Genomic DNA, 26,687 nt, shown 5'->3' with positions numbered 1-26,687 from the left:
TCAGAACAACTGCATTGTAGACCTTAGAGCCCGATCTCATTGACATTAGAGTTCAGAACTTGCCACTAGGCATTTAATATTTTTGTAGAATCAACTTTAAAGAAAAAGGATATATGAAGGGATAAAGGTAGAGTCTAAAGGATCTTCTTGCATTCCACTCTTGCAGTCACAACCTCCTGGACATAATCTAAAGCCATTATAGCTCTGCATTTCTGCAGGTCATTCTTACCTTCTTCAAACTCTCCCCCCCCAGTGCCTCTGCTTTCCAAAAAACCCAGTGACTCTCTGGTGCACCAGAGGAGCAAGCACTGTGTGACATTTAATTCCCATGTGCAGCCTTTCCTTGGGTGTTTCACTTTAAACAATCAAGACCAGATTTCTCATCTGAGATAGGGATGGTCAGACCTGTGGACCTGAAGCCAATTTGTTTGTAGCCTTCAGCCTTTTTTTGTTTTTGTTATTTGAGCCCTTAGAGTCCCTTCCCTCTCCTTGCAGTCTTTTCCACTGGAAAAGCATATGGGAAGTTCATAGGTCTAAGTGCTGCTTTCTCATTGGTTTTAGGTCAAACAGAATGAAAAAGAAACAAGGGCTGAAAAATAAAAAGGAATAAATGAAACCATGAATGCATGGGAAACAAATTAACTGAATATGTTTTACATTCAAAAATATTTCCATAATGCTTCTATGTAGTGTGTGTTTATTTTTCTTTGAACAATAACGTTAAAATGTGTCTAATTCAATTACTCTGCATTCACTGAATGAGTTTTCCTTGGTGAAGAGTTCTCCTACACTACCCCAAGCTACAAATTCCATACGATACTTGAACAGGTCCTTTTAATTGTTGATATTAAGTGTCGATCATTCTGCTGTAAATTGGCAGCATGGTCAGAGAAACAAATTCCTCTCTCAGATACATCAGACAGTCATTCAATTAACAACCAAAGCTTTATTGACACAGTAGGAATTCATTATGTGAAATATTAAAAAAAGCCTTCCATGCCTAGTTAAAAAAAAGAAATACTTTAAACAGGGTGGATTATCTACATGCAGTTATTAAAATTATTCATGCAGAATTTGAAATTATAGTTATGGTGGAAATATTTTTCTCAGAGGCATAACCAGCATTTCTATTGAAAAATAAGTTGGACTTTGAAAAGATGAATATGATGTGCGCATCCTTATTTTCGTAGACTTTGTGCATTTTCTTGATTAAAAGCCTTAGATTTTATAAGTTATGGCTTTAGACTCGCTGCATAAAGAGCTTCATGGCTTATTCTGTTAGAGTCTAATTTGAAAGAAAGTTCTTCCTCAAGGGTTTAAGAAGTAATTCATAAAATGGTAAGAATAATAAATATTGTGCTTTAACTCATACACTAGGGTAGATAGACAGATTTTGTACACCTGGGTGTAATTTTAGTTAATTCACACAAGAGACAGGCTGAAAGTTTATTGTTTGGAAGGAGAAAAATGGCTTAAATCTTGTATTTGCAAAAATGATTATATTAGCTTAAATGAAAATGCTACTCTATTAATGGCTTCAATAAGCTTTGCATTTGGAAAAGTATTTTAATATAAAGTTACCTGAAGTTTACTGCAACTTAAAATATGTAAGTGAGGGAAAAGTACTTACTTTGATTTATATGTCTTTTGGAGGTGTAATTATTGGCTTTTTACTCACCTATGTAAAACAATGTACTTTTGTAAATGGATTTCTGGCCACTTTACTCCTTTTTTTTTCTACATAAAAAGTAAGCACTGTCAATCAAAGAATTTTAAGGTTTATTTGCTCTTTAGAAATGATTGATAGCCTTTTAGATTTACAAGTTGACAAGTTAAAGGGTTCTATTGGTATAATTATGTACTAAATTCACAGTCTTTCAATTTAAATGTCCTTTTAAAACCGCAAGATTATCATACCTGTATTTTGAAAAGTGGGCCAGTCAGTTTGGGTTGGTATACAAATTGCTTCCATTAGCCTTGGGACCTATTTGAATTTAGTACAGTTTTTTAAAGTTAGTAGTACTTTCAATAGTACTTTTAAAATTTAGGGTAATGGGATTGCATTTTAAGTACAGTATTTGTTAGCTTGTTTCTAATGTATGGATGTCAAGAACACAAACAGAGAGTTTGTATTTCTTATTGATTCTTTTTTTCCAATCATGGAAAAAAAAATCCAACCCCATTCTTTGAATTAGAGCAATGGGAAATGTGTTATTTTGAATGGACTTCAAAGGCAGAGACCAGGCTCCTGTGTACTCAGGGCAAAGGCAGAACATTGTCTTAGCTGCCACAAAAGGTGGCCTGAGCTCTGGCTCTTCCACAGTGCTTGGAGATCAGAATATCACCTTTTCCTTGGAGTTTTGCCAGCTACTGACCGAAGAACTAGTGTGGCCTTAACACTGAAGGTGGGGTTAAGTATTTAAATAGAGCTTTTTCTTTAAGATATGAGTAATTACATTTGACTTGGATTATAAGTGTACTGAGGAACAGAGGGCTGATCTCATCCAATCTGTGGTTAGATGTTCAGGCAGTTAAAGATTTTTTCTTATTTATTTTAATTAATATTGAAAGGGTTGAACAGTTAAAGACTGAGCGATATTTGACAACTACAGTTTAGGACCCAATCCTGCAAATTGCTGTGTGCAGCCTCTCTCCACCACTGAAGTAAAGCTGAAGCTGTTTGAAGCAGAAAGTTTTCAGTATTTCTCAGAGGATGCTTGATGGCTGGTGAGATTGTACCATAAAATTAACATTTTTTTTTGGTCACTTTGTTCACAAAATACTCACAGGAAATACTCTGTGGATTTCAAATGTGTTGAATGTGTGGGAAGATATGAGAAAATGACTGCTATCTCTGGGGGGATTTCAGAACTGGCCTCCATTTATAATATTGCAGAATTTAGTAACTACCTTCCCAAAGGATGTAAAGGGAAAATGGCCATAAACTAGGCTGAATTAGAGAAGAAACACATTTGACAGAACCACACTAAAATTGTCTAACTTATTTGCAAAAGAAATGTAAATTAGAACTGTAGTGGGTGGGGTTTTTTTTAATCTTTCCAAAGTAATGCTATTTTTTATAATAAATATAAATAGCAGTAAATTAATTTATTGTAAAATTTGAGAAAAGTCTAAACTACATGGGTCCACAATAAGAAGCCATGTAAGGAAACTCAAAAAGTAATGAAACTGGGGGTTTACAAACTCAGGTACTCTGATGTTTTCTGCAGAACTACACAACAGAATGGACAACATGTGGCTAAGGTGTAAAAAGAAAAATGGGGAAAAAGCCAAATCATCCCAAAACCAACAAGGGCACAAGATGGGGAAAAGCGTTATTCTCACCTTTTCCATACAATTACCTGAATATAAGTAAAAGATCAAATTCAGATATTCCTGATAAAAGGAAATACACGTGAAAAACTGAGGAGGCTAGAGGGATGCCATGATCTTTAGGGCAATTAAAAACTTCTGATAATAACCCAGAAAGTAAAGTAAAATCCCGAAAGATTTCTAGTCTTGTGTTACCATACACTAACATTTCAGGATATGCTCAGAAGATTTCTTTCTGATATTACAGAAATGTTGAGATTCTGCTGGGCTGTCTGCCTCTCCAGCCAGTCCCATCAGCCACACACCTCTGTCTCACTGCTGTTGGCTAGATGTGCATTCCCCAACACAACCTTCTGCCCCTACTTGCAGTAGCATCGCTGAGCTTGCTTTCAGAGCTGGGACGTACTGAAGGTCCAGGAGGATATAAAAATCTGACTCTTTGGTTGCCAATGGGACCACCTGCTGTAGAAATGTGATTTGGAAATAATAAACGGAACAGTTTCGTTAAAAAGTGGACTGTTCTGTGAGATTGCTTATGGAACAATATTACTTTAATGATATCAATGTGGTCTGGCTAAAAATCTGTAATGTTAGGAGTGTGAAATTATGTTCTTTTCACTTGAAAGGTTAAAAAAATCATGCCATGTTTATCAGACTGATGGAACTGTGTAACTTGCTTTGGGATAAGCATTGTTGAGCCACATGGGAGTGCTTACACAAGTGAGGCTTGGAGATACATTTTTATAATAAATCTCTTTGCACTAATCAGATGGCATCATTCTAGCCACATAATAAAATCCATAATAAAACCATCATAAAAGTGCAGGATATATTAATAATATAGAAGTTAGACTTTGTGCAAGAATTTGTTTGTTGGGTTTTTTTGCTATGAATAAACTAAGACAAAATACCAAAAACTTTAAAATTACCCCAAAAAGCAAACCCTCCCACAAAAAAAAAAAAAAAAGGATGAATATATAAAAATACATATTTGATTTCTTTTTTTTTTTTACTTAATTAAAAAGGTTGCAAACAAATTGCTGTGGAAAATTTCATCATCTTTATTGGCATGGGAGAGTCAAGATGCGCCGTTGTTTGGAGATGCTTGAGAATGCTTGACTGTTGTTTCAGTTCACCAAAGCACTTAGGAAATTTTAAGCACATGTTGAAGTCTCACTACCATCTGAGCTTTAAAGTGATCATATGACTGGAAATATAGCTAGAAGGTCATTCAATGCAGTCCCCTGTAATTATAGGCAATCATATAAAAAACATAATATGCTCAAATTTGCTGAAAGCAAATGGGTTTAAGTATGTGCTTACAGATAAGCATGTGCTTAAAGACTTGGCACAATCAGAGGTTTGATTAATGCAGGCAGACCAGCATTTTCATGAAGATTAAAGTGTTCCACTTCCATCATTTCTCCCTTCTATTTTATTGGACAAGGACTGTTGAAAGATGAACTAAAACCATTTCTTTTCAATTCATTAAGACTTCTGGATCAGTTTAGTGCTGATCGGAGCCTGAGTCGGGCTGCTGAAGCCAGTGTTGATGAGTAAATAATAAAGCCTCTGCCAAGACAAGTGCCTGTAGTTCACAACAATACTATATGTGATCATTGCACATGGAGCGTATTAAACATATAATAGAATCTGGAACAATGAGAGTCCCTAATAGTTGCTTCTCTTTTCTTGCAATCACAAAGGACCTTTTTCATAGTATGAAAGCAGGAAAAAACTCAACATAAAACATGGGGTGTATTTATCAAATTAATTTAATCATGGCTTTCAGAGATAATAATTGATTCCTATTTGGAAGAAGCATTCAACATCCCCAAATTTTCCAGCAAACTTGTTTGAGGAACTTAAGTGGGAAGGTTTGCACTGCTGTTTGAACCAAAGCCTGAGAACCAGCCTCCGTGTTTGAACCAAGACTTCATAGTCAGTGCTGATTTCAGTAAAAGGGGATTTTGCCATGATCCTTCCGTAGTCTTGCAATGCATTGCCAATTGTTACAGTGCAACAGAGCCTGCTTGCTATGTGTTTGTCACATCATGATGATGTTTGTTGTTGTTTCAGCTCTGAATGAACCCACCATTGACTATGGTTTCCAAAGGTTACAGAAGGTTATACCCCGGCACCCTGGTGACCCTGAACGCTTGCCAAAGGTCAGCACAAAGTTTATTGTTTTATTAAATATGGTAAAGCTGGTTGCTGCATGGTTTTGTCTGAAAATGCAAGACTGTAAATGTAATGGTGCTGGTTTGGTACCTAACCCAGATAAGTTGAAACAGAGGCATGACCAGTAAAGCCCAATCAGCAACTTTCATTGTAGGCTTATGAGGCTTTTGTAAATTTCTGAATCACAGCTAACTCAAATAGCTCTTGCCTTTCCTAAAAGCAACCCTTACTCTGTGTTTTGAAACACTTAACAAAGAACACATATTTGGTGGATAGTTTGGAACCTGAGCAGCTTATACGTAGGAGAATGATGTTTCTTCTTGGTATCACAGTAGTACTTGCCAGTATAATTTTGAGAACTTCACTGTTGATAAAATCAAGTTATTTGGATCTTCAGGGAATGTGTGTCCACTGTTGCTGCACCTTATATTGGTTTAGGATAATAATTATTATATACTGCTTTATTTCAGGATTGCTGAAATTGATGTGATTTGATGTTTGTTCCCATCAAAATTAGTGGGAGAGTTTTTGTTGATTTCTGTCAAATAAAAGCTGAGGAAGAAAGAGAATAATTCACATAGGCTTCCAGTACTTCTGCCTTGTACTGTGAAAACACTGTCAGGGTCTTCATTTGTATCTGTTCTTGCTCCATTGCTATACTGTACCTTTTCTGGTGAGCATTTGTGATGAGTTTTGTGATATACTGGAAAAAGAGGTGAAGTATTTGAAAAAGTGTTGGTCTTTGCCACAGGAACACTGAGCAATACTGGGCATGGGTTGCAGTCACTGTATGTGACAAAGTGCCACCATGTGTTCTTTTGTTATCTTTTTACTTGCTCTAGCATCATGGCTGTTACTGAATGAGTTGGGGAGTCAAATTGTCCAAGTGTGTGTATTTGGAGAACACTGCCTTTGACTTATGGAAAGAAAAATGTGAATTTGAAGACCTGAGGCATAGAACAACTTGGGCTTTGATGTCCTAGGCTAGATCCGTCAAATAATACATGCCTTTGTGACTGGATAAATCTTGTGACCTTTTTTCCGTAGCTGTCGATAGGTTTTCATCAGGGATTGCTGTGGGCCTTGATTAGATAAATTTCTAGTGTTTCAAAGGTGATATGTCACAAACACTGTAACTTAAGTTGGTTTATTTCTTGACAGAAATAAAATTCAGTATGCGACTTTAATACAGGCATGTTAAGTGTTTTATCTTTGCCAAGGAAGGCTGTAGACTGTGGGTTTGGGGTAGATGATGTGTTGTCCTTCTCTCTTACCACCAGAGAAACATGGTGTCCTGAAGAGTTACATTTTATATTGGCTCTGTTCACCCTCTACAAGCTGTCCCTTTCTCTGACTTTTGGACAGATTTGCAGCAGGACGCACCTTTCATAGGTTGTCAAATTTCCCTCCAGAGGTGCAACCCTTTCCAAAGAAAGAGAGCATCCTTCTGTAGAGGCTCTTTCATCTGTACCGTGCATCTGCTGCCAAATGTGCATGTGAAGAAAAACTGTTTCTCAGAAAATAAAAGACCAGCCTTCACTATGCACCAGGTATTTGCAATGCCCAAAAGAAGTGCTGCAAATCTTCCCTGAACCCAGTGTCCCAGGTTATGTTTGCAGAGGTATGATGTGATGGCCTTAAAAAAAAGTTACTGTTTAAGTACTGAACAAACTCGGTGAAGAAACTAGTGTCACTATGCAAGGTTAGAGGGAAACAGGACAAAGAGGACCTTTTTCTGTTTGTCTTTGGGTAATTCTTTCTGTACAAGCTTGAAGGTTGGTCCTCAAGTTCAAGACTCATTAATATGCCACACACAGAGGCTGAACGCAGCAGGGGTTGGCACATGTTGACTTCTGTATTTGAGGCACTGATGGTTCAATTCCCAGCATTGCTTGCTGGCTCCATGATCATAATCAAGGACGCAATGAGTCTCTGTGCTGGGTGAGCACTGCACAGCGTTCTTCCCCATGTCATTAAACCAGGAAGGGCTTTGGCAGTATTCCACTATAGACAATTCTCAGTGGCTACTTAGAAGAGAGTTGGAAGCCATATGGCTTCCACAGTGGAACCACAGGCAGAGAGGGCAAATGTACGAGAGAGACAGAGAGCGAGACAGCAGAGAGGAGAGCAGTATATCCTTTCCTCCATTTTCCCCGTTGTCTTGGCAGTGCAACATTGCTTTCTCTTCATTAAAAAACTTGTACTTATAGATTAAATAAGTAAAACAAACCACATTTTTATAATTGCTGGTAGGCTTTGTGGCCATTATTCCATTGAAACATCACTGATGAATTAAAGATCTTTCGAGAAACTGAAATTATTATAATTTTTGTCTTCATAAGGACATGCATGGAGCAACAAGAGCATTTTGCTGTGTGACTTATCCCTGCAGTCAAGGAAAATTGTTGTGATTATCAAGTGAGAAGCTAACAGCCACACCTGTGTCAACAGGCTTTTCTAAAACCATTGAGGCTATAAGAGAAGTTTGATTTCCAGTAGTTTAGAACCAGAATTTTTGGAAGTGTTCATTGTTCATGCCTGGGATGACTTTTTTTTTTTTTTTTTTTTATGTTTCAGCCAGCTGCCAGAAATAGGAAAAAAAAAAATTATTATTTTTTTCTTCAGTCTCCCAGTGCTTCAATAGCCAACTTCCATTGGAGAATGTCCTCCCATAGGAAGAGTAAGGAGAACAGGAGCACCTGGGAACTAGGGTCTTTGGACTGCTTGACTGAGTCAATGTAGAGATGTGTTTAAAGCAGAAAGGCAATATATAGTATCTGGAGAAAAAAGAGTGGGAGCTGATATTGACAGCTGGGCTATGGAGCCAGCTACGGGCCAGAGTCCTGCTCCCTTCTTGCACAGAGCAGGTCAGGGAAAGCAGCCAGTGGGGTTGTCACTAGCAGATGTGCATGTCTGTACATACACACACACACAAACCCATGCACTGAGAGACAGGCAGCACAGAGGTGGTGGGATTAGCACCCAAATCTTGGAGTGAGATCAAGTACCAGGAGTGTGCTGGGCAGTATAGTCTTTCCTTTCTAATACAGAAAGGAGACAGATCAGAGGAAACAAGAGATCTCTGGGGAGAAGTGAAAAGAAATACCATGATGCTAATGTTAAGAAATCATATCGTTGTCCTTATGAGCAGTCTGTAGAAAGCCTGCCTGTGGAGCTGGGGAATAAGCCTGTGCGGATGTGTGCAATTTACCTGTCTCATATGTTTGCATATGTGCACATAGATACACATGTGTTGTTGGTTCTTGCATACATAACTGCAGTGAAAATCGCTGATGAGTTCAGATGACAACAACATGTTGAGTGTGTTGAGGTTCAGTCATGTAACTACCCTACAGTTCTTGAAATAAATCCATAACAGATATGTTGCAATGGTGCAATTTTGCTAAAACTCCACAGCTATAGCTGTAAAACAGTTTCAACTGTGAGCTAGATTTGAAACACACCCATTCTAAATGATTTAATAACAACAATTCCTCTTTATATGCAATTTCCTAGAATTTATTTGCCATTTTCGCCCCTCTTACAACTCATCACTTGTATTTAGATTAAGCACAAGATTATTCACTCTGTATTTGAGAAGCAAGTCACTGCATGGACCCTCTCCGTGATCTGATGTCCTCTCTCTCCCAGTCTGTTGCATAAATGCTCTCTGTAGGAGACCCCTTATCACTACTGAAAGGGACCTTTACTTCTGGTTTCTCTTCATGTAGATGAAAGTGGAGCCTGACTCTATCATATAGGGACCTCCCTGCTGAGCAGAGAGCACACGTAACCAGGTTAAACCATCCCTTCAGCTCCTTTTCTCTGGTCAGTTGTTAGACCCCCCTCAAGACATATCCCACCTCCTCATTTAGGATGCTAATAGAAGACAGGTGGTTATTAGGAACCAGTGGCTGGCAAAAGCAGTTGTCTTTGCCCATATGAAATCCAACTGATCTGCCCTTTATCCATCGTGTCACAGGTATTGTTTATATTGCAAATAAAGGTTGTCTATAAATGTGGGTGGGTTGGCCCAGGCGTGTTAGCAGAGGCTAAAATAACAATGGAGACAAGGCAGCTCAGGTTTGCTGCTTCAGACAGACCCAATGGAAATTCCAGAATGGATCTCCATCTGCTGACTCAAGATGCTGTATTTTAACATAAGTTAGTCATTTTCAGCTAAGAAAGCACATATTTGGTTGGGTTTTGTTTTTTTCTCCTCCACCCAGTGTAACAAGAGGGTTATTAGAAAATTAGTTTACTAAGTGTGGACAGGAAGGGGAGACGTGAAGAAAAGCTGCTGGAGTTCATCTGTATAGCAAGGAGAGCATGAGATGTGTTTGCTGCTCTCTACACTGTACTGTAAAATTTATAGGAATGTGAGTCCAGAGGTGAGGTTGGTACTGAATCCTTAAACAGTTGGGGGCTTTAAATTTACTAACAATTGGGGTATTTAGCTGGTTGAGGGGCTTATTTGGTTTGTTTTGGGGGGTTGGTTTTCAGTTTATCCTGTTGAAAATATTCAGGGAGTTTCAAAACTATTGAGAAGAAGACAACCAAGATGTTTAAGGCTGCCATGAAAGTGCATGTCAGAGGCATGTCTGGGAATATGCAGAGCCTGAAATGAGAGGGAGCTAAGAGACAGAGCCACACTGCTCACTGAAGGGCAGAGACACATACAAATGGCTGGCAAGGAGTCCTTTCCTTTCTGAAGGTCAATAGGGTGCATACACATTTCAGTGAGTTTTCTTTATAAGTGGGTCAGCATTTACTCAGCAAATGATTAGAGCAGATGGTGTAATTTAGAATCTATGACAAAACTTTTAATAGATCAGGGCTAACATGATGACAAGGAGCTCTGCGCCATTCTCCTTTCCCGATTTCTGCTTTGCCTTGGGGTAAAAATCATGCCTGGGATTGGATTTTCTAGTCTGCACATTCCATCTGAGCAACTTGAACCACTTGTTTGAGCATCCTGCAAGAGGGATCCTCACATTTCTCTATTCTTGTGTTGTTATTGTTTTTAAATATAACAATTTACTGAGGGTGGGAGGAAGATACTGAACAGGTAAACATGGTCCCTTCGAGGAGCAGAGCTTTTGAAGGAAAAAGCCACAATTTGCAGAAAGTAACAAAGGCTGCATTTGTGTATTTTGCTCCATGGAGCTGAAAATATCTAGTAAATTGATCCCGTGGGAGTAATAAATACACATTACTTTATCTTGTACTTCATGTCCTATACCCCTGAGCCTTGATAGAACAACACCACTTAATAGACTTAAAAAAAGAGTAATTACAGTCATTGGTTGTGTGATATTTCAGCCCTTCCAGCCCTGCCTGACCTTCTAATTTAGCTCACCGTGTCTAACTAATGCATTTATATTCATCTTTTATGAAGCATGTGTAGTACAAAATTGACTTTGCAGCCTTTAGCAAGCTGTCTTACCAGGTTTAGGATCTGGTTAGTACAGCGTACTGTATAGCATATGTACATTTACAGCAGAATCGTGCATGCGTATGGTTCTGATCAACTGTTACTTTTTATTCTTTTTGAAATAAAATAAAAAATATTTATTCCATTTCATCCTCCCCTCCCTTTTTTAAAGCTTATATTCATTGCGGCATTATTTACATCTAAACATGCGGGCAGAAAGATGCAAGCATTTTTAAAATGATTACCACTAATGTTTCTACTTGTCAGAAGTGCTTAAATTTTCCTGCACTTTGTCTAAAAACTTAGCACTTTTACCTTTTAAGAATTACAAATTTATAAGATCTTACCAAGCTGATTTACAAACACAGTTGACAGTTTATGATGAACAATGCTGCGAAATGTACAATATGTTTCTCTGTCATTTCTATGCATGTATATATTAAGGAAAAGATTAAGGAGAGAACCCCCCTCTGAAAGAAACCCTTGAGTTAGAGAGCACACGCACAAATCTCTCTCTTGCGTTTCCTCATAACTTCCTGCTCACTTCACTCATCCTGTAGAGTGCAATTGTTCTCTGTGCATTTTCTCCCACCATATGGTATCCTCATTACCATACACTAAGGGTCCATATGGGGAACTTGTGAAGTGAACTGTATTCATTTTAACTGCCAGATGAGCAGCCTTTTGCTTTGCAAGCTTAGCTTAAGTCATCTGCTGTCTTTATGTTGTTATGGCAACACAGCACCAATAAAAAATTCTAATCTACTGTAAGTGTCTGGGATCACAGTATTTTAAATGCTTGCCGTAACTGTCCTCTACGTGAAGATGCTGCTTCTTTTAGTGTGACAAAGGGTTATTGTCAACTCCAGTAGGTGGCAGTAAAGAAATTGTTTCTTTTATTTTAACCTTTTTAAAACTAATTATTTTCCCTTTTCCCATCTCCCCTCACCTCAGAAAGCCATCGAATTGCACACCACGTCACTCCTCTACCTTTCCTAGGATTTCTGATGCCAAGGTTCGAATTGCAGGTGATACTTTTAAGTTGCAACTCCAGTACTAAAGGTAGTAAAATATGAAACGGTGGTGGCAGCTCATGCACTTCACCGACAAAGATCCAGGCTCAAGTATCACCTCATCGGGATTCTGAAGCCTCCATAGCCACACAGCTGATTCAGTTTTCAAGATGTTTTTTAGCTACATTTCCAAACTCCTGAATCAAACACTAAGCTAATTAAGAATATCTTATAGTAATGCAAGTCGGCAGCAGCATCCTTAAATATAAATCATTTTCACCTTTGCAGGCCACATGATATGTTGCATTTCTGTCTCTCTGTCTGTATTGAAAGTGAACGTTTGTAGTCTCAGTTCATCAGTTCACATTAGCCTCATGCTGAATATTTAAACACAGAACAATTTGAACACACCATGAAGAGAGACAGTGACTGCACTTTCACTTGGAACAGCAAGAGCTCATCTAATAATAATTTAGTAAATCAGCCATTTAGTGGCTCAGTTGTACACTGTGTTGTGCCAAATAATATTCAGTTCAACTGTATGCTGGTGAAATTGAAATTCAGAATCTAGTCATGTGGCACTTTTTGCTCAATGGAGAGATGAAATGGAAAATCACTCTCCCAGTAGACTGTTTGAATGTAGTGATTTATCAAAAATATAGCAGAGTGACAATATAAACAGGATTTGGTTGCATGTGGTACAATCTATTCTAATTAGGCTTTTATTATTGTGGTTCCTTCTGCACAGATTATTTGATAATTCACATTTACATCTTCAGTTTATTTTATACATGGGCAGAGAGCAGATATGTGTAGTTACTGCGTAGTTACAGTCCTTTAAGGCCCAGTCCTGTGGGAACTGTGGTGAGACCTTTATTGCCATATTTCAAATCCTGGCTCAGAGGGAACACCATTCCTTTAGGAGCAATAAGAAAATGCAGCTGCTGCCTTTCCTCTTCATGAAGTGCCATGTATGCTACTTCATAGCATAAAAGCAATATCAGATTAATCTATTTTCCCTGTTTAAGGCTATCAGAATTTGCAGGGAATGGTAATACTGTATACTAGACTAACAGATATAACTGGAAAAAAAAAAACAGACAACATTTTGGGTGCCCATGCCTAGCTTCCCATGTGCTGACTATACCTTTTCTTGCCTATATCAGTAGGTCTAATAAAAGATATTACCTCACCCTACAAAACTTGCCTTGGTTTTAACCATAGACCATTGTGACTTAAACCAAACGGCTATACTTTAAGGCTGTCTCTGATGAAGATGGGGGAGAGAGAATATTTTCCTAGGAAATGTGCTGTGAAGTTTAATTTGTTCCCATTAAAGTGGTGCTTTGAGATCCTTGAATGCAGGGCATTACGGAAGTGTAAAGTAATGTCTATAATCTCACCTACAGTTTCCATTTCTAGCCTAGATTTAGGTGTTATGCAGGGGTTTACGTAGTGATGTAAAATGTGATTGCCATGTATTTCTCACAACACAGTCCAATTGAGTAGCAGAAAAAGCATCCTCCTAACCATCATGATGCTATTTAGCAGAGAGTACTGGAAGCAATAGGTGCCTGTTGTCATAATTCTTCTAAGAAGTACAGAGCTTCACAATCTATACTCAACTGCTGACACTAGAAAACTCGAACATTTTGGTAAAATGAATCAAGCAGTAATGTTTCTTTTATGAGATCTCCTCACAGAAGGGAAGGTTTGGCACCATTTGGAGATCAGGCTCAGTGATCCATCATAGCAAAGTCAGCTGTCCTGGCGTGTATCATAGGTCACTCGATCGAACCAGTGGCTCTTACAACTATATTATTGCTTATGGAACAGTAATTGAGACACCATGGTTAAAAATTACCTGGTCTAATAGGCAGTGAACAATTTGCACTCAATACAATTATAAGCCAAATCATTCATTTCATAACACTTGGACTAATTTATTTCTTGACCTTTTAATATCCATAGCTCTTCAGTAGTATTAACTGCAACTCAGACAAAATCTCTTGTTCATTTTGCTTTCATTGATTTTTTTTTTTTTTTTTTTTCCATTGAGGCAATAACAGTTGAGTACAACCTTTTCTTTCTATTGTAAAAGTCAATCATGTAACTTATGTTGATACAACTCAATTGGACTGAAATGTCCTCTACGTACGACAGCATATAATGTCATGCTACTTGTGTAAACACAGGTATGTGTTTTGAATTTATTTCAAAGAATGCTTTGGAATATATTTGTAACTATGGATGACAAATGATGTATTTGCTGAGAGGAAAACGAAAACAAAACACAGGAGCATTTTTTAAAGCAGTGCCTCATACATGTAGCACATTTTTTTGTTCATATATTACAGGAGATCTAAGATACAAAAATTTTGGGATTTATCTCTGATAATTTCGTTCTTTAGGATGACTTAATTATCTTTAGTAATAATGCTACATTCATAATTTCATCTGGACGTAGCATCTTGCCTCTTGAAGTACTAACATTTTACAGAATAGAGGTGCTTAATTTTTCCAATGTGAGCTTCTGCCAAATAAAATGTGTATAAAAGTATCTTTCTAATAAATTCAAAAGAAATAATATTTTGATAATCTGAATTGTCTTTAATTTTTTCAGCCTTAAACTAGCATGAGAGCTCAAAGTTTTTGATGATGAAAAAGTTACTGAAATATTGATGTATTTTGAAAAATCAGTAGCCGTATTGAAGCACTTCCATAAATAATGCTGGTGTAGTGACAACAATAATCTTTTCACTCACCACTGAAAAAGAAGCCCTAGATTGTATAAAATGGTTTGTCTGCTTTTACGTCATGGAGGTGTACACTGTGAAGTGCTGGATAAATTTAATTTCTTAAATACATGTTATTCAATATTTATACTGGCGTTGGATAATTTCAGCCAAATTTTTAAGGCTTTATATTTAAAATAATAGTATTAGTAACAAAATATCTTTTGTTTCTGAGAAGAAAGCTGATAATTTTGTACAATATATGTTAGCAGATACTTCATTGAAGTAGTCTTTCTGAGCCAAAGCCTCTTTGTACAATAAAATACTGTAAGTCCTTTGAACACATAGTTATAAAATATAGTTGTTACGCAGCTGGCATTTTATGCTTCCCTAGAAATTACCACTTGGTATCTACACCTAATCTATGGTCTTCCTTTTCATTTCTATTGGGTCTGAAGTGGTCCTTGCTTGTAATGAGAATGCCCCTTTCAAAAGACTTCTTTTAATTATATTTAAATATATGCCAATGATAAAATGTAAGTGAAGTAGTCATTTGTAGGGGTTATGACTGAGCAGTGTTTTAACTGTAATACTAAAACCTACCAATGTTATTCCAGTCTCTATTTCAACATTTTTATGCACTCACTCTTCACAGAACATAGTGGAATATCGTCGTAGGTCAGAATTTCAATGTGTCTTACTTTTTCAGGTTTCCTCCTGCTATTAAAAGTAACTTGAACTCTCAATTTCAAACTACTAACACTTCCTACCTACCTGAAGCATGTAATTCAGAAAAGTGACAGTTTCATGGATCTTCATGATATGCTGGAGTTTGGGGGGTTTGTTGTTGGGTTTCTTGTTTGTTTTCTTTTTTTTTTTTTCTGTTCTGATTTGTTGGATTCTCCCCCCTTCATTCAATGCAATAAGTCTTAAACTGTGTAAGTAAACACTTGTTTTATACAGAAAATAGCTATTTTGGCACACTTAGATATTTACATGTGTAAATACGTTAATAATGACCAACTCTGAAAATTAAATGGCCAAAATACATATGTACAATTTGCACTTTGATTACTGGATAACTCTGCTGATTTAACTCAGCAGACATCCTTGCTTTGCAATACCAAGCATAATTATATCTCTCTCTAGATTTAAATGCAGTCATGTGAATTATGCCACCCGATATATTCTAGATTTGACCTAATGGGGGAACAATTTAAAAGTAATACAACTTGACCTGTGTTTGAAAAGTGTTTGCGCATGCAAATGATAGAAAACAGGGATCAGCCAACTAAAATGTTTTCCACTCTTACAAATATATAATTGGATATCTACCTTGTGCCACACACAAAATTGCAAGCCGCATTTAATCTTTTTTTAATCCCCAATATACCAGAGAATTTTTCTAATGGGCACAAAAATGTTATCCACAGAATAAAGCTTCTAGAATAGCCTGTGCAGTCTCTTTGAACAATGGTCTCAGAATTTAGTGTCTTTGTTCATTTTTCCAGATTCTTTTTAAGTTTACTTAAGTCCAGATCCTTCAAATAATTCAAAACATTCTTCTTCTTCCATAAAGGGGACTTTGACAATTTTCCAAAAATATATGGATATAAAATGGTCAGGAGAAGACTTTGAGTAATAACTTTTTTTCTTGCAACTCCCATATGCAGCTGTTTTCAAGAAATAGGAACGCTAACACTATGAAGAACAGAGGAAGAGCTATCAGAAAATCTTACATGTGCAAAACCTGAAAAAAACCCCAAACCCAAACCTAAAAGCTCATTAATCTCAATAATGGACATCTGCTTCAAAGTACTGTAGTTGCTGGTACAAATAGTTTGGGGTAAATTTTCAAAAAGAAATGCCTGAGGTTCCTGTCTGAAATTGCTTTGTACGTGTCTGTCTGTAGAGTTTGCCCAGAGACTGAAGGTAGCTGTGGCATGTACGGGAAATTTAGGCTGCAAAATGTGCTTTCAGGTCATTGTGACAAACGTTTGATGTCAGATAGAAAAAAAGGAATCTAATGTTATCATTTGTTTGCTTGTATGTTCATGGATAAATCAGGAATAATCTTTTTTGTTGGCTAGATAGATGGGAATAGTATGAGTCATTGTAAACTGGTGGGATAGAGGAATTTCTGAAAAGGAAGTTGATGACTTTTGTTAGTCATTGAATTGAGTTTATGTGGGCTTAACCATTCATGATCTAGTTTTATTTCGTTTGCCTTCTAATGATTCACTGGATCTGACAAACTGACCATAGAATGAAAGATGGGATTGCATAACTAAGGAAAAGTATTTGCAAAAGAAGTGGCTTTACATGCTGGAGTAAATACTGAAGCCTTTTGTACAGCATGAAAAATGTGTTTCCTTTCGTGATCTCACTATGTTTCAAACTGAGAGGATCTGTCCTTAGATCCTCACAGTGAGAGCTTGCAAGACAACCTATGGGAAATGCTGAGAATTACCATAGTATTGATTTCTTAATGAGAGTGGGGCAAGACATACTGTAAACATACTTAGAATAATCAAAATTTTACAGAGATAGATGTGAGTCATGTAGCCACTGTCAGACAAGTCTCTAAAAGAAGTGGTTTAAGCACTGGCAGAGTGATTTTTGTTCTTCATATCTGCTCTTACGTATCTGCTCTTCCTTTGGCTTAGAGACCTAACATAAGCAGAGAACTTCCAGAGCTTTTAGGAACAAAACCATCCAAATTACTTGCCAGATGCTTCAGTTGATAATATGGTAGGAGCATCCAGACTCTCAAATATCAGTTTATTCAAAGAGTTATTCCAATGCAACTATATTAATGTTAGTTTATTCCATGCTACTGTGTCTCTAGATGAAGTACACATCTGTGCTAGCTACTAATTCTCTTGCCACTGTTATGTGCCCATCATTTATGGAAATGAAGACTGGCAGTATGAGTGGTCTAGATTAAAAAAGGAGGCTGATACTTTTTTTAGTATTTAAGCATACCATATTAACAGGAGGATAGTAGGGGTAAGATGGGAGACTTGCAAGGACAGACTTATAGGTGATCACCACAATTTTGTTCTTTCTTTTGTCAGCAGTATTTGCAATAGAGGCTGCTTGAATAAGGTGTGTTTTCCCTATTGCTGTGCTTTTTATCACCTTTGTGGTTAAGAGGTGTTTTAATCATCGATTCGCAATGTTTATGGCTAGATGCCTGCTTGCATTTGCACTTCAGTGTTTGTTCTTTCTGATGCCTCATATAGGCTTTCTATATTTTATTTATAAGGTTGGCTTATTGTGGAGCAGGTGGTAAGGTCATGCATGCCTGTTTTTAGTGCTGTAGATTTAGGCAGTGATTTTCATTTTGGGTGGAGGCTGATGAGGCTACAATGGCTGGGAAAAGCTAAGGTTCTAGCTTCCACTGTAGACTTATTTTCTGCAAATTGCCACTGAAATTCAGTGACAGGAATTCAATACACTTCCATCCTATACGCAGAGTTAAGCAGCTTTTTTGGTTTTTACCCCTCAAGTGAAGTATGTTGTCTTTCATTTTGCCTTCCAGTCTTTGTAATATCTATATGGTGTTTACTTCTTCAGTATGATTCAATTATAATATATGGAAACAATTCGGTTGTTTATTTGCTAGAGAAGTTTTCATCTTTGTATGAGTACAAATATCTTTTTCGTGAAATGGGCCTGTTATTTTATACTTTCCATTAGGCTGGCATAGTTCCTTCGGTTTTACAGTAAAAGGAGGATCTTTACATTTTGAATAGCTTTTATGAGTCTTTATAAAGCTATAATTGCTGAAAATGATGCAATAATGCAGTACTCAGTGTAGATGTGGAGAGATGGGAGGTTCTGGACAGGCTGAAACTCTTGTATACTAAGCTAGATGTCTGACATTTTAGATCCTTCTAAATGGCCCTCTATCAAAATGTTGGTTTTGCCATTGCACTCTTAACAGGTGTTCACAATTTTATCTTTATCTTTTAAAATACAATGCATACATGAATTTTAAGTTTAAAAGTTAGTTCTAACACATATCCTTAAGTAGCACATTTATAGCTTCACCCCCTGAAAAACAAAGGACAAGTTGAAGCACAAATTATTGTGATTTTTCACTTGAAATTTTGGAATGTGACATTTCCAAGGTGAAAAAGGGAACTGGAGTCTGATGCTTGACTCTGCAGAAGAGTTTTTTTTGTTGCAAGTAGTCGTGAAAGTAGGAAGTTAGAAGGCAGAGCCAGGAGGTCAGACATAAGAGTCAAGGAAGTATGAATGACATCATCATCCCTAAGTACCCTCTCAGAAGATGAATGAGCTCTTTCTTGTATTACAATGCTAAAGAGCATTAGAAGGTGATATGATATCTAGACAACACATAAGATAAATGCCTCAGAGTATGCTAGAATAGCTTCCCCCTCACGCCCTCCACAAGTACATAAATCCTTTGATAGTCTCAATAATACAGTATGTGGCTGATGAGTATTATATATTGTGGTCAGCTTCTTGACAAAATTCATTTAGATTTAACAAGTACCTTGAACATTATGTAATTTAGTTACTTAAGCCAAATAACTCAGTATAACTCTAGAAACCCTTTAGCTGACTAGACTCACAGCCCTTTTGGGACACAGAGTGGAGTTTTTTCACTAGCTGCTGAATAAAAAGTAAGCAGATGTCAACAGAAGAAATATCACATCCTTTTTAAAGCTGGCATGAAATGTGTTTACCATGATGAAACTTGACACAAAATGTTTTCATCATGATAAAAACTTGAAATGCAAGTTTCATGATCTCAATGAATGTCCTTCTGAAGGGAATGCATGCCACAAACAAAACATGTAAAGTTGCTGTAATGTTGGTTCAAGGTGTGTTCTGTCAGAAGTGGATTCAATCTGAATTTCAGTTGTTGTGTTTCAGAAGCTCAGTTGTTCCGGTATGATTTATATAATCTTTCCTACAGTAATTTTGGAATATCCAAAGTTGCAGCAGACTTCACTACCCAGTCCCTTTTTTGCTTGTGTAAACACCTCTACTTTTAGGAGGAAAATCTAATTGAAATATTTAATTACATTCCTATTTCAAAAATTGAAAAAGAAAAATCCCTCATCAAAAAAACAGCTTCAGGTTGGAATAAAAATGGATTCTGAATACGTGGTGTGCAGCTGCATGATGGCAGAGTTCTGATGCATGATACTTAATCACTAAAGTAATCTTTCCATTTTCCAATATTTGCTCAGTTGTTATTTTTATAGAAATAAAATGATGCTCATTTGAAATAAAATGCAAGACAAGAAGACCCTCATTTTAGTTCTAACTAAATGCTGCAAAGTCCTTTATTCTAAACCAAAAACTGTCAGACTTTTAGCATTAATAGAAGAGTGGATCTTTCTTGACAAATGCTCCCATAAATTAGATATTAGCTTTAGTCACACTCTGTCTCAGGAAATATTTCTACTTGCATATTCAATTGGAAGGACCTTACATGATGCCCACTTACTGCTATGAAAATGTAGGCTTCTGAGATGAAAGCAAAGAAAAATTTATCTGAACAAAAGAATATCTGGAATAACAGAACTTGAGCTTACACAGAGATTTTTTTTTTTTTTATAGAATGTGAGTTTCACTCACTTTTTGGTATGTCTGTCTGCTGCTCTGTCCACCTATCTATCAGTTTATCTATCACTATTGCAGTGGTTACATGCAGTATCAATTGGATTTTAAAAGACATAGATCTTTTATATTAGCTGTCCTTTTTTATAATACCTTTTACAAATTTAATCAATGCATTTTAATATACAATATAGTTTAAGTGCAATATACAATAAATATTCGAGCTTCATCTTAAACATGCTCTAGCCTTTAAATTGTTAAAACTGCAGTGCCCTTTCAATCTACTTACATAATGTCATAAAATATACATTTCAAGGTAAATGAAGTCAGCTACTTCAATTTAGTCCCTCAAACTGGTAGTAAATGAGAGGTTAACACTATGGTGCCAAACCCATTATTGAGTAAATTTAGCACCTTGGACAGCTCTGTAAAATCTTTATTGCTTTCCTGACCTGCTCGTCATGTTCTGTCTATGTGTTCAGTGGCTCTCAGCTCTGATTGAAAGGCAATATATTAGATCCCGAACACAAACATGCTTGGGGGCTGCTTCACTGTGAGCGTAATGACATGGAGGTGAGAACAATTTTCTGGTCACCGCAATCCAAGCACCTTGCAAGGTCTGTTGCTCTAACTTATAGAGGACTTTTGGGGCTCCTTTGTATGTGAAATTGTAACAGTAGCTTCTGTGGTAATTTAAGCAAAGCTGCAAAGGGTTTAAGATGCATTCAGAAAACAAGAAGTTAATATCTTGAGCATGCCTGTAGTAGCATTTTATTGCGTACTGTTAAAGCTAGTTTGCGTCTGTAAGAACTGCAGTCAGCTCTGGAATAGAAGATGCCGCTATCTAACACAGGAGTTTTTGTGTAACATCCACCTTGTATGCTCTGAAAATGTCATAAATCAGAAATGCTTTTATTGTATGAAAATATTATTAAAGTATGAAACTCAAATTTACAGACTCTGAAGATGTTGAAACCATTGACTAGCTAGAAAAATTGAATGCTACTTGTCAAGCATATTTCAATAAACCATCATGACAATTAGTTTTATTTATACGCAATATGATATATGGCATCTAAGAACTTCCAATGTTTAAGAACTGGAATATATTTGATATTAGGTACAGCGGCTGTAAGATTCCATGTAATTACCTCATTTTTTAATATGGTCTTCAATCTCTTTTAGATAGATTCTAAGGTTTTTAGCTCAGCATTACATAAATAACTATGATTAGTTAGGTAGACCAGAAATGACTATTTAAGCTTCTTTTTTTTTAGTAATTTGGCATAATGGTAGCTTAGGTTAACAATATTCCAAAGCAGTTTGTGGTCTCTGTATCACACTTTAATTTTTCATTAGTGAAATATATAGTGCAAACAATTTCAAATGAACTGAAATAAATCCTAGTTTGCAAAGTCAAACACCTGTGCAGTAATTTTCCAGCTAAAATCATGGATTTAAAAAGATAACATTTTTCAGTGACATCTCTGTTCTCTAGTTGGCATCTTCAGTAAGAGGCAAAAAGGGCAACTCAGTGTCTTGATAATTGTGGTAAAGCAACAGGGATTGATTGTACTTAGATGTTCTTTGTAGTTTGTCTGTTCATGATTATGCTTATGCTGCTAACAGTTGTGGTCAAGCTACAGAAAAAAGCCCCCAAAACAACCACCTGAAACAGGAAGAAAAAAAGAAAGCCCCCTAAAAACAAACAACAACAACCAAAGAAAAACACACAAAAAAACAAAACACAACAGAAAAAGTCTGTAACAACTTAACTCCTCAGAATCTGTTTCAAATATAGTGATTTAAAAATCCATCAATTATGTATTACATCTCACTTCATATGTGGAAAATAATTTAAATGTGTGTTCTGGGAGAGGGGTGTGTGCAGCAGAAGGCAAGCCTATATGTTTACAGGGAGTACAAAAATCCTCCATCTCATTTTTGAATTTAGGACATTATATATGTCATAAGTAGTTACTGCAGTATGACAACTATTTTATCTTATATTATAGAGAATTTAAAATTGAAAAAAATGCTAATATGCATCTAAAAGCTTGTCATTTGAAGAGTTGTTCAAGGATTTTTGAAGAGGTTATGGTGACAGCAAAATGAACGCAATTATATCTCTATTTTCTGATCAGAGTCTACAGTATATGAAAATTGAGCATTACTGTATCTTTTTGGTATAAAATATGGCTATTGTGTAAAATATTTTAAGTTTAAAAGTTTAACTTTGTAGAAAACTGTAAAATCCTTAGAGCTGGTACTATTTTTGTAAGCTACTTGCAGAAAAATAACCTTGGTGAATAGCATCATGTTGGTATATTAAAGCAATACTTAGGGGCTGAGAGGTACAAAAATATGTTGTTTTACTCAAAGGACAGTCTTGACTGGGTTTGATCTAGTAATTGGGAATCTGCCAGATGCATTGAAAGAAGAGGAAAAAAAAAATCTGGTTTAATTCTGCAATGTATCTTTACATTTTCTCTCAATCAGGATTGTTCAAGGAAATTTTTCCACACTGTAAAATGTAAGAACAGAGGAAATGCTATTATTGAATGCCAGTTTAAAATACTCTAAGAAATATTAAGTGAAAAGGAGCAAATAGGAAAATGGAGAAAAAAATTGCCCAAAATAGAGAAATAATCACAGACTGTTTTAAATTCTGCTGTCCATGCAGGGAATTTCTCTAGGAAACACTGCACCGTTCTGGGCCATTCTCTCATAGTGCTTGTGTTTTCTTCTTGTGTATCGTTTTATGTACATGGATCCTACCCTGACCCATCACATCAGGATACAAACCACAGAAGTTGAGAGGTTACATTACCAGTAGCATAGAACTGATTGGATATCTTTTGAATGTGGCCTGCTGGGTAAGGTCACAATTCCTGCAGTATGCAATTAAGAATAAAATAAACACATTGAAAGGATTCATAACATACTCTGAATGACATTGATTGCAGTAATCTAGTAAATGACCTCAGGATTGTATTCTGCAATAAACCGATGAGTGGTTTATAGTGCAGATGGTAGAGACAATTGAGTGATGTATTTTATTTTGCAGCACCAATGATTCTCACCTTTTGACTTGATTAAGCTTGTGTGTGAATAGGATGAACTAGTGATTTAACACCATGCAGTGGTTGCTGAGAGTTGTTGCAATTAAGGTGTACCTGGTGGGAAGAAGAAAAAAATAAACAACACAGAACATGGTGCAACTAATAGAAGAGTATAAAAGATTCTAATATTTGTTTCCCCCCCTAAGCTGTTTATTGAACTCAGAGGAATGAATCTGTTTTTATATTGACAGGAAGTAATACTTAAGAGGGCTGCTGATTTAGTAGAAGCACTCTATGGTATGCCACATAATAACCAGGTAAATGCATTCTACTTCAGTAATTCTAAAAGATGGCTATTTCTTAGAGGTATAGATAGATCAGGGGCTAAAGGTACATGATACTACAGTATGAGACAAGAGTAAATATAGGGGGCAATGCTATATCTGGAGTGGGGTTTTATTTGCTTGTTTTCTTTTTTAAAGGATATGAATTTAGTGCTTGTAAAAGCAATGTGTTATTAACCCTGGAGGCATTTTCCCACTTTCACCAGATACTGTGTAATATGGGCAATGATATGCATTATGTCTTGCCACCAGTAATTTTTCACTCTTATGCTAAAGATAGCTGTAAGGTGGAGTAAGTCTGGGCTCCAGCCCCATTCTGCCAGCTGGTCTTGTTATACAGAAGTGTGGCCGCTGGGACTGAAACTTCCAACTCTCTAACCACAGATGTCAGGATTTATCACGAAGGCAACAGATCTTACAAGCGTTAGCTATCAGTCAGCCAACTGGTTTAGAAAGAAAAGCATCTGGGTTTTGCCTTTGGATGCGGAAATGTTTAATTTTAGTATGTAAGAAAATGTTTATCACAGTCACATTTATTCTTTTTTCCCTCCTTCTTATCCTTTAGGAAATAATCCTGAAAAGAGCAGCAGACATCGCAGAAGCACTCTACAGTGTCCCCCGCAATCACAACCAGCTCCCCGCCCTTGCTAACACATCAGTCCATGCAGGAATGATGGGAGTGAATTCCTTTAGTGGTCAACTAGCCGTCAATGTTTCCGAAGCCTCACAAGCCACCAATCAGGGTCAGGAGAAGACTCATCTTCCTCTCTTTATGAACCTTTTCTGATAAAAGTCAGGGAAATATGCAGAGCAGTGGAAGAGTGATGGTTCAAAACTGAAGGCTATGAGCACATATAGACAGATATCATCCCAGAAGCATGCACAGTCTTTGAATGACACAATACCTTCATGAGATGGGGGTCTTTTTAATGACTTTTGCCCCACTGTGGGAAAAGCACTTCTGTACATATGTAGATAGCTTTTCTCTGCTCAGAATAACACTTGTATTTGTGTTCAAATCCCACTAATTTTGAAAGGATTTCTATCTTGAGCATGTACTTAATGTTAAGTATTTGCTTATATATATTCCTGAGTGTGAATCATCTCTCAGTCTGGCCCTATGTAGCATTTATTTATAACACAAAAGTATCCCTTGAATATTTGTCTGTTTGGTTTGGTTTGATTTTGTAAGGATCACAATGTTGGCACTGATTTTTTTTTTTCCAGAGTTTGAAACTTTTCTAAATTTTGAAGCTAGTAAAAAACAGAAACATTTACAGAGATATTTTCAGAGCTTCTCTATTTTTTAAATAAAGTGTTTTTCACTTTGTATAAAATCAATATTGTTTTAATTCCTACAGTTAAAAATTAAAAAAAAATAAGTGAAGAGTATTTTTGTTAAAACCTTTTGCATTTTTCTTCACCTTTGCTCAGCTCTATTTATTATCCAACTTAAAAATCCACTTTGATGAGAAAGTGGTAGAACAAGGTTGTTTTCTAGAAGGGCAGGCAAAATTATTTTGAATTACACAAAATAAAAAAACTATAAATTATTTTTAGTTTAAAATCTTTTATGGATGTACTGTGTGGTAGGAAGAAAAATTGGAATTTTTTCTTTTAGGAGTGAAGATGCATTTTGTATTTCTGTGTCTCTTGAAACAATTGTTCCTTTGTGGATATGAGTTTCCACAAAGAGCATTTCCAGAATTAGGTTAGATATTCAAATTTTAACTTGGTGTCAAATTTGATAGTAATTTTCTACCAACATAATGATCAAAGCAGGGCAAAAAAGACAAAGGATATCCCACTACTTTGAGAAATATACCCTACATTTTCTGACGTGAGCAGTGAGCATCTAATTTGAGATGCGGTAAATGAGAGTTAGATCAGAAGAGAGTTAACAAAAATCACATTCTTTTAAGGCACCTGAAGTCCATATGTACTCCTTACTGAAAATGTAGGTCATGTTTACTCCATTTCCTACAAACAGCTCTTTTAGAGTGAGTGTTCATATATTATCCAGTGGTAATCTTTGCTTGAGGGCATGGGTTGCCTGAGGAGCTGTGCAGGCTGTAGCCTCCTTCCTCCTGCTTTGTGTGCCAACCAGCAATGACCTAGGCAGTGAGGGTTCACTGTCTGGGTTACCTGGTGGTAGTGATGGTCAGCCTGGCCCTCCCTATGCACACCATGGCTGGACTAGGCTGCTGGCTTGGTAGCCCAGAGTTACTTGCTTGTAGCTGTTTGTGTAAGAAACTGTTCTTGGGCTAATACCAATTTCTAAATGTATTCCCTCCCCACAAAAGGTTTTACTCGCAACTCAAGCAGCGTGTCACCTCATGGCTATGTGCCAAGCACCACCCCTCAGCAAACAAACTATAACTCTGTCACAACAAGCATGAATGGCTATGGGAATGCTGGAATGTCAAATTTAGGCGGTTCTCCAACCTTCCTGAATGGGTCTGCTGCCAATTCTCCCTATGCCAGTGAGTATTGCATGACTTTTCTGCATTTTGCTCATTTTCATTAGAAGGAGACAGTGACTTTTCTGTGATAATCAATATTTAGTTTCTATTTCGAGCACCTGAAACAGAGCTTGGTCCTTTCTCTCCTCTCCAAGGCACTAACCTTTGAGGGATTCCAAAGACATTAGCATTGCCAGCAATGCTCTTCTCTGCTTTTTTTGTTATTACTATTAAGGAGGCTCATAGGAGCTCAAAAAGAATAATGTCTCTCATGATTTGGGCTGATAATTTCATAACTTACTTACCTTATACTCTGTAAATAAGAAATGTTCTTAACATTGCTAGAAAACAGGGATAGCCTAAGTGACCTAATGTTTGTTGGAGTGGATCAGAAGTCAGATGTCAGTACACAACTTTTTGTTGTGAGGGGTATGAAAGGAAGCTAAAGATATTTGCTGCAGGAAAAATAGTTTTTATCCAGCTGTAAGATATGAAGGGCAGAAAAGTTTACTATAATAAGAC

The 26,687-nt window shown here is 36.7% G+C and overlaps 1 protein-coding gene across 10 annotated transcripts in view; it reads left to right on the top strand.

Annotated features, from left to right (window-relative positions):
* The window catches only part of EBF1 (EBF transcription factor 1), a gene marked incomplete at its 3' end in the record, with an annotated part of 275,559 nt that overhangs the window by 239,758 nt on the left and 9,114 nt on the right, over positions 1-26,687 (top strand). For 8 of the 10 annotated variants that reach the window (XM_080626996.1, XM_080626995.1, XM_080626994.1 and 5 more), the window contains 4 exons: positions 5,413-5,501; positions 23,611-23,676; positions 24,269-24,446; positions 26,007-26,186. In XM_080626996.1, coding sequence (XP_080483122.1) covers positions 5,413-5,501; positions 23,611-23,676; positions 24,269-24,446; positions 26,007-26,186 — 513 coding nt within the window. The remainder of the gene's footprint in view (positions 1-5,412; positions 5,502-23,610; positions 23,677-24,268; positions 24,447-26,006; positions 26,187-26,687) is intronic. The other 2 variants (XM_080626998.1, XM_080626997.1) reach the window with 1 other exon arrangement.

The sequence above is a fragment of the Psittacula echo genome, assembly GCF_963264785.1.
Source record: "Psittacula echo genome assembly, chromosome: 11".
Lineage (NCBI taxonomy): Eukaryota > Metazoa > Chordata > Aves > Psittaciformes > Psittacidae > Psittacula > Psittacula echo.
This window is presented reverse-complemented; position numbering and strand designations above follow the sequence as displayed.